At 34.6% G+C, this 8,815-nt stretch overlaps 1 protein-coding gene across 1 annotated transcript; it reads left to right on the top strand.

The window, feature by feature from the left end:
• Positions 1-6,884: 6,884 nt before the first annotated feature.
• LOC110092282 (probable protein phosphatase 2C 57) lies at positions 6,885-7,699 on the top strand (the record flags this gene model as incomplete). The annotated part of the gene is given in 1 exon segment (XM_020816767.2): positions 6,885-7,699. A coding segment is annotated over 1 exon segment (568 nt), but the record flags the coding sequence as incomplete, so codon positions are not given.
• Between the last annotated feature and the right edge of the window lie 1,116 nt (positions 7,700-8,815).

The following is an 8,815-nucleotide window of genomic DNA, read 5'->3' as shown; positions in this document are numbered from 1 at the left end:
ACCTTCTAAACCAACTAAATTTACCTCCTTAGGAAATGCGCATTGGGATGGCAAGTACCATGCTTTAGCGGAAATGTGTTTAGCAAATGTGTTAGCGCTCATTATGTTAAACATAGTACAAAAAATTAAACAATTATGAATACTTATTTGATAATTAAATAATATAAGAGAATATTCTATTATAAAAATTACTATCAATGTCACAGAAATAAAACATGATATTGCTTTAATATAAATGATATCTGTGGAAAAATAAACTATCATAATAAATAAAAAACTATCATAGTTATAATTTTAAACATTGATGCTTAGGATTATATGCACAACCACACAAAATTAAAATATTACCTTTTTTTTTTGTGCTAGTCCCATGTATTTTAAAAAGCAAAAAGTAATCTTCTTGTGAATCACTATTATTACCATAAGCTAAAATAACATATTCTCCTTTATTACCATTATAGTTATTTTATAAACTATAATCTTTTTTGTCACTCTCATCATTTTTATGCTCATTTGCAAGATTGGTAGGCCTAAATATAAATTATTTTTTCTTTTCCTTTTGACTGATCTCTAATTTTATAGTTTCTTTCATAAATACTATTAGCGTCGGTAGCATTATTGCTCATCATTAACTAATTCATCATCTTCATCTAACTCATCATCTATTTTTCGTTTGAACAGCTCATCAACATCATCTATATCATTTAAAGAGATCGGGTCAGTAATGTCATGATGATTTTATCTTCAAATCAATATCTTATTGTACTCCACATAAATCGAAACTGACGGGACCATGATTCATCTTGCTTTTTCTTTTGCTATGATGGTACAATAAAAAATTATTAAGATCACTGATTTATAAAGTTTTATGTTAGTAATTAATATTTAATATTTTTTTTTTACTTACATATTCAAATACATTACCATTGCATTCACATCTAGATGAACTATGTGTAAAACTAAAAAAAATAAACTTAAAACTTTGTAAATATGTAGTTCCTTGACTATATGCTAGTAACCAATCAACTGGAATTACATAACAACTATCATTTTATCATTTAAATATCAATATATTTTCCTATACAATTTTAATTTATATTTGAAAATTAGTTTACTTGCTTCCTGATTAGTCTTTTGTCTCATAGCAAGAGAAATCCCAAAATTTCTTTCACGTAATGTGCACACTCAATTCATTATTAATTTTCTTTTCTTTACCAACATCCTTACCGAATCTTCATATACATACATATAAATCATCGACTACTATATTTTTTACAATGTTGGTTTTTCTAAAAAAAGATTCCAAACTTAAGTAATAAGCAATCACATGCAAAGGCCGGTCGAGTTGTACATCTCATCTTATGCCAGTTATTTTGAAAATATGTTCATATTTTTTTTGTTAAAAGATGTAACTATTGCTTCTTTGGCCCTATCCACTATCTCGTATATATATGTAACTCGTTGGAGGCTTTTTATTTGTGTTTTACCAAATGAATGACCTTCAATGAATGGTCACATATTTTATGCATATATACCACAATATCTCAAAAGGACTGTGATGCAGAACTAAATGCATGGGTTGATTTTAAGTAAGAAATTACACGTTTATTGTGGGGTAATCACAATTATCAACTTCTAGCAATTTTAAATAAAATATTAAAACAATATAGAGAGATGAATAGATTAGGCAATCAGTTACACGATAATCGTAGGAGCACAAAATAATCTCTTTAAATCAAGCTTTGCAATACACGGAAATTTCCAAAGAAAATCTCAATGTTAACATTTAGACTAGTCACTATGAAAAGAAATCCCTCACCAACTCTTTTAAAGATTGTTGAAAATGAACAGAGCTTACATAGCCTTTATGACTCCACAATTAATGGAAGACTATAATAAATAAGAATTGGAGAAGAGTTCACATTTGTCAGGATTCGGAAGCAAGTCGCCACTGAACGGGAGGGTGTTGTTGGTTGATAGCTGTGATGAGGGAGAAGAGGATTCTCTCTACGTAGTCTTCAACGGATTGATCATTTCCAAAGTCGACGTCGAAGAACGGAGACCGGAGGATGTCAATCTGCCCTTGATCGTCGAAAACAAAGCCGTGGTCGTGTTCTAGATCAGCCATCCATGAATGGACAACAACCTATGGGTTGGGAAACTTCAGGACAGCTAACGGAGACTTTCCGGACAGCAGGACAACAAAGGAGCCTTGCTGAGATTTTTGGACAGCAGTGAGAAACTTTGGAGGAAAAGTAATAGTAGGAAAAAGGAGGAAGAGTAATTGAGGTGGGAAGAGGAGAGGGAGGGGCCGGCCATATGGAAGAGGGGAAGGGGATTCTATTTCCAGGTTTGGGATGTTATTTAAGGAAGGGAAGTAGTCCAAAATCTGAATTTTAATTTAAAATTTAATGGGGGGAGGTAATTGGTGAGATTTGAATTTCAAATTTCCAAACAAAGGGGGAAAAGGAGGGAGGAGGAGGGCGGCTCTTTGATGATGGAATTGATTGGGAGTCCAAAGAAGGGGATTAATTGGGATAGAGGAAAAGGAGGGGCCGACGACTTGCATGGGGGTTGGGTTTTAATTGAAGGGGTTAAGGCTTGTTCTATTTAGAATCTTAAAATAGGAAAGGGTATTTTGAATCATCTCATATTTAAAATTCAAATAGGCTTTGATTTGAGGGACTTTTCAAATATAGATCATAGTAGTTTATGAAAGAAATTTCAAAATTCAAATGAAAAGAAATATGATATTACTACTTGCATAATGTGAGATGCATCCAATATGATAAGCATTAATGGCTTGATTTGAAAATTGGAGGCAACGGGAAGGATGATTTGGCCAGCGGCTAGGGTTAGGGTTAGGGTTTGAGAGTCAGCGGTTAGGAGGGATTTGGGGCTTGGACCGGCAGCTAGGAGGAAGGGGAGGGGCCTTGGGACCGGCGGCTTGAAGGAGGAGGAGGTGGCCTTGGGGCCGGCGGCTTGGAGGAGGGGAAGGTGGCCTTGGGGTCGGCGGCTAGGAGGAAAGAGAGAGGGAGGGAGGCGGTTTGTCTAGAAGAAAGGTGAGGATCTTGGTGGAGGAGGTGGATCATGATCCCGGACGTTTCCTGCGATTGGTGGGTAATATGTCGCCCTCACCTAAGGACTTCAAACTCTCACAAGAGCTCTCAAACTCACCAAAACACAAGTGCAAGAAATTTTCATAATAATCATCATTATCCTCCCCAAAGAGGATGGACTATAAATAGTCAAATGAATAAAAAGACAAAAGTGCCCCTGGGGTCACATGAATAAAAATGAAAAAAATGTACAATAATAAATCAAATACAAATAACATCTCAAAAATAGAGTGGTGTAATCATTGTCGTAGATCTCCTACCTCTACTCTGATAAACTGTCCACTGTCGGATGTCCTCATCGGACTGTTTCAAGATGGTCTATTGCGCTTGCTTAGCACTTTTTCCTTTGATAAGGGCCCACCTCAAATTCTTCACAATGAACATTTTCTTTAAATTTATGTGACAAACCAAGTTTTAGTCTGTTTGACAATTGATTTTGATTAATGCATATTCTCATCAAGTCTAGTAATATTGGTTTTGAAAAAAATGAAATTACTTCTAACCACCATTCTCTTAATGCATCTTTACTTTATGATTTATAGAAAGATAATCCATAACAAATCCTAATAATGAGCATTGCAAGAATTATAATATAAATGTGGATACTCATTCATAAATAACTTTCCCGCAATAATATTACAAATCATTCAATAATAAATCACTAAACTATCCAAAAGAAATATTTAGTGTTGCATAATAATTATAATGTTGTGACCATATAATGAGTTAGTTATAAGCTAGAATATTCTCTAAGGTATTATTAGTGACCAGATAACTGGCACAATGTGATCTAATCTCTTCAATATGCTTGCTCAACAATTCAAATATATTTTATGCCTTTTTATAGAGATGGAATCATTCGACTCTATAAATATACTTACCGTTGGACAATTAATCAAAAAGTTTTTTGAACTTTTCCAATTATTTTATGTCCAATGCCATGAGAGAACCATATTTGAAATAATTTCCTTTTTGGCATTGCAATAATTATTGCTTGTGTTATACATTCTTTTTCAATATGGAACCCACATCTCATGATAGCCTAGAGTTTTCACTTCAAGACCAAATTGTCCAAATGCCTCCGCTACTGCTTAAAATCTATCATACATATGTGCATTGAAGGGAGTGTGTGCATCATATATTCATTTTGCTAAAACACTTGAAATCTCTTTCCTTCATCTCCTTCCTAGCTACCTCTCTTTTTTATTTTTTGAATTTATCTTTTGTTGCTTCTTCACTTAAGAGGGTTTCAGAGTTAAAATTATATCTAACAAACCTTTAACCTTTGATTCTTTAAGCATAGTAGTCGTCTTTGAATTTAGACTTGAAGTACTTTATTTTAATTTATGGTATCCCTTTGATTTTTTTTTAATTTTGAAATGTCATCATCCATCATATCAAAATCATTTTATTCATCTATTTTATTATATGGCATTTATTTTATTTGGTCTTACAAATTTTTATTATGCACTTTTGAATGTCATCTTTCACATATGGGCAGTAATTACTAACTCCCTCGATCTTTTCTTCAAGTTTGACCCAAATTTAACATTTTTTTCTTTTTTGTATAGCTGCTGATTGAAACTATACAATTGTTGACTTAATACTGTCCTTAAATAATAAGGTTATAGTTTTGATTAGTAAACAACAAAAAAAAAATTAGATTTACGTGTCAACCAAATTTGATCAGGTAAGTAAAAAAAATGTCAAACAAACAAAAAAAGAATTCAATAGTAAGGAAAGGCAAGTAAAGAGAGCATAAATGCAGCGAATAAGATAGAATATTCAATCAGTCGTTTGCATTCTTTTGTGAATATGTTGATCATCTCGAGGTTGTGTGGCCGTCTTGAGCGAACCTAATGATAGGAGTTGTGTCCTTTTTTGAAGTCATCAACAACCTCAAGAGAAAGTAGTCCATTTGTCATGCAAAGTGGAGGTTGCGAGACTACAAGCAAATGAGGAAGCAAAAATGTCCATTCGAGAACTTGTGTCGTAAGAAGATCCAATTGACATGCAAAGTCTCTCTCTCCCCCACCCCCAACACAAACATACACACAAAAAACCAATGTGGAAGCTTGTGAACGGTGAGAGCCAAACTGTAGAACCATCTAGTGTGTGTAGAGGATTTGTTGCCCTCAAAGAGCTACAAAGAAAAACCAAGCTGAATGCTAGCGTGATGTATTGTGTGAGTGATATTAATGCCGTAATAAAAATAAAACAATAAAATTGATAAATTAAATAAAATAGTATGCATCATAATGTCAATGACATTGCTCTATAACTTATTAATAGCACAACACATGCTTTTTTGACACCCCATGCTGCCACACAAGTAGTGCGGGCTTGCACGTTATCATGCTATGGGCAATAGTTTTCACTCTCACACACTATTGACATGTGCATTAGGATGTTGTGAAGTGGAATTTTATTATTCTTGAATATTATTATAAAATCATCATTGATATTTGGTAAGTGAAATAAAATTTTAGGGATTTGATGATGTTGATTTGGGCAGTGATTCAGATACGTGAAGAAGTATAATAAGATATGTCTATACTATAGACGGTACTTGTATCTATTAGGTTTCACAATTAAAGAAGATGGTGATTGTCAACCATAGAAATAGAATATGTTGTTCTCATTCAAGCCATTAAGGATATGGTTTGATTGAAAAACTCATAAAAGATTTGAGGGAAAAAAGGATGAGAGTATCCTTTTGTGATACTTGTTAGTTTTATATATTTAGCATCAAGTGCAACATTTTATTCCAAAATAGTACTCATTAACTAAAATATCATGTTATTAGAGGTTTGTTGAAAGATGGCGATTATTGAGCAAAAATCAAAGTATTCAAGAGCTCAACATCCTTACAGAAACAATCACCGTTAATAGACTGAGATTTTGCTAGAACAAAGTATTAAGACAGTGCTACTTGTCTTTTGTTTTGAATTTTTTTCTTGTTTAGATCTCAGCTATTGCTTGCTCAATTATTTTCCTCACACCATGTAGTTCTTCCTTTGGTGCCAATCGCTTTCATAGGCATAGTCCATTAGCATATAATATCTACATCAGGCTTTTTTAATGGGTTTGGCAGGGATTTGAAATGTGTTGTTGTTGGGGCATGGTGAGATGAATAAGGCAGTATTATTATCCAAACCAACTAAAGCCTCTAGGCTTTTTGTAAATTGATTTTGAGCTGGCACATGCTAGCTGAAAATTGCAGAAGTTACAAGTTGTTTGGTTGCATTTTCTCCATTTAAGAATGCAATATTGTTAGGTCTCAGGCTGTCCCTTCTCTTTAGATCTGTTAGGTTTGACACAGAGATATTGTTGTACCACCCTCCTAGTAATATTTTGAATTATGATGTAAATTAGTTGCAACGTCATGACTTAGTGGTTGCGCATTATTAGGTTGGGATTGTACTGTCTTTTCTTTAGGATCAACTACTTAGCATTTCCTTTTTCTTTGCATCACTTAACAGTCTAACCTGCTTTAAGTTACAAAATGGCTTTGGGCCAAATGCATTAATAAATGATCTAATTATGTTCCGAAAAAGAAACCAGCTGTAGATGTCTTATCTATTAATAATAGAGTACGTTAGATCCCTGTTATGCTGTGCTGTACAAAATTAGTCCGTTAATCCATGTGAATGTTATCAAGTAGTTATCATACTCATGGAGTGAGTATTAAATCCTTTATTGAAAGTTTTCAAAGCTACTCCTTGCTCATTAGGTCCTCCAATTTTCTCTTGTTATTGTGAGTAGATCTCTGGTGGTTGCAAATGCTGGGGATTGCAGGGCAGTACTTTCTCGTCGGGGAAAGGCGATCGAGATGTCTAGTGACCATAAGCCCTCCTGCATGGGGGAGAGGAAGAGGATAGAAGCTACCGGCGGCTTTGTGTATGATGGCTATCTCAATGGACAGCTCAATGTGGCCCGGGCCCTCGGAGATTGGCACATGGAAGGGATGAAGGTTGCTGATGGACTGGGACCGCTTAGCGCCGAACCGGAGGTGAGGAAGATGAAGCTCACTGAAGAGGATGAGTTCCTCATCATTGGCTGCGATGGAATCTGGGACGTCTTTCGTAGCCAGAACGCGGTCGACTTTGCTCGTCGAAAGCTGCAAGAACACAATGACCCTGCCACTTGCTGCAAGGACCTGGTCGATGAGGCGCTCAAGCGGAAGAGCGGTGATAACCTGTCCGTGGTCGTCGTCTGCTTCAACTCAATTCCACCTCCTGCCTTGGCTGCCCCAAGGCCTCGAGTGCAGAGGAGCATATCAGCTGAAGGTCTCAAGGAGTTGCAGAGCTTCTTGAATAGCCTTGGCAATTGAATTCCATCTCTTAGAGATGTGACTGTTGTAGAACTTACTACTTGCAGAGATTTTTTGTTCAAGTGTAACATATGCGGCTGCTTGTCTCCTTATTTTAAATATTTGAGCTTTCTATGTCTGTATTGGGAATCTTTAAGCTATGTTTTGTTCTTGTTATTATGAGTACCCCTTTATTTATTTTTTAGCTGAAGAAGGATTGGCAATAAACAATGGGTTATAACGAAAGCTTTATTACATTTGAGGGCCAGCTTGAAATGATTCTTCTCTTATAGTTTAAGGGAGAATAGCTTCATCATGGAATGAAAGCTGATTGCGTGATTGAAGGTTTTCTTATATTACAATTCATTTTTTAACCTTTTCTTTGCCTTTAGTTGGGCACAATTATCTCCATCATGTTCTCTACTAGGTAACGTCAGATTGCTGGTGGTGCTCTTTTTTATTCATTGTATGCCTCTGCTTTACGTTTTTTAATTTTGTTTTTTTGTTAATGGTTTGGACGTTGATTTATTCAGAGCTATAGGGATGGAGGGCTGTCAAAATCGGGTCACGGATCAGATTTGGATTCAACCTGGAATTGAGTCGGCACTGTTTGGCCAGATCTGAATCCGACTTGTTTTTTTACAAATGGATTGATTTTTGAACCCGAACTTGACTCGTTTGGATTCAAGTCAATTCTAACCTAACTTGCTTTGGGTATGTTTTATTAAAATTTTTTATTTAATTTGATTTATTTAAACTTAAATTAAATTAATGTAAGATTGATTTCAATTAATTTAAAACAAAAGCTTAATTCAATTTGGGCAATATGATTTATTTTTTGGAAATAACATTTATTATTTCATAACAATCTTTTGAAATATTCATAAATTAATTAAAAACAGGTCGAATTAAGTTGATCTCGGGTTTCAACCCGATCTTGTTGGCTTTTTTGTAAAATGGGTTGAAATTCCTAAATTCAACCCGGTTGAGGTTTGGGTTGACCTAAAATTAAAATTTTTAGTCAGATTTTTGAGTCGTGTCAAATATTGACATGCTTATTGGGGAAAAAAATTAAGTCAGGATGTTCTATATATATTTTATACTGATGATTCTAATTCTCTATGTATCTTTGATTTCATGGGGTTTTTTTTTTATTTTTTAAAATAATTTTTTAATAAAAAAAATTTAGTTTATATACTAAAAGTTGTTTTAAGAAGAAGTAAGAAAGATGTCTCAAACAAAATCTAAGACTTGAGTGAGAAAATTGTGTGGTTGAGGAGTGCCGGTAGAATTGTCCGGAGGCAAATTCTGATTCATGGAGACGAATCAGAATGCGTCATGTCACCGGGTACACAATAAATGAGTGATATGACGCATTCTGATT

Source organism: Dendrobium catenatum, unplaced genomic scaffold (assembly GCF_001605985.2).
Source record: "Dendrobium catenatum unplaced genomic scaffold, ASM160598v2 fragScaff_scaffold_1381, whole genome shotgun sequence".
NCBI classification, from domain to species: Eukaryota; Viridiplantae; Streptophyta; class Magnoliopsida; order Asparagales; family Orchidaceae; genus Dendrobium; species Dendrobium catenatum.
This window is presented reverse-complemented; position numbering and strand designations above follow the sequence as displayed.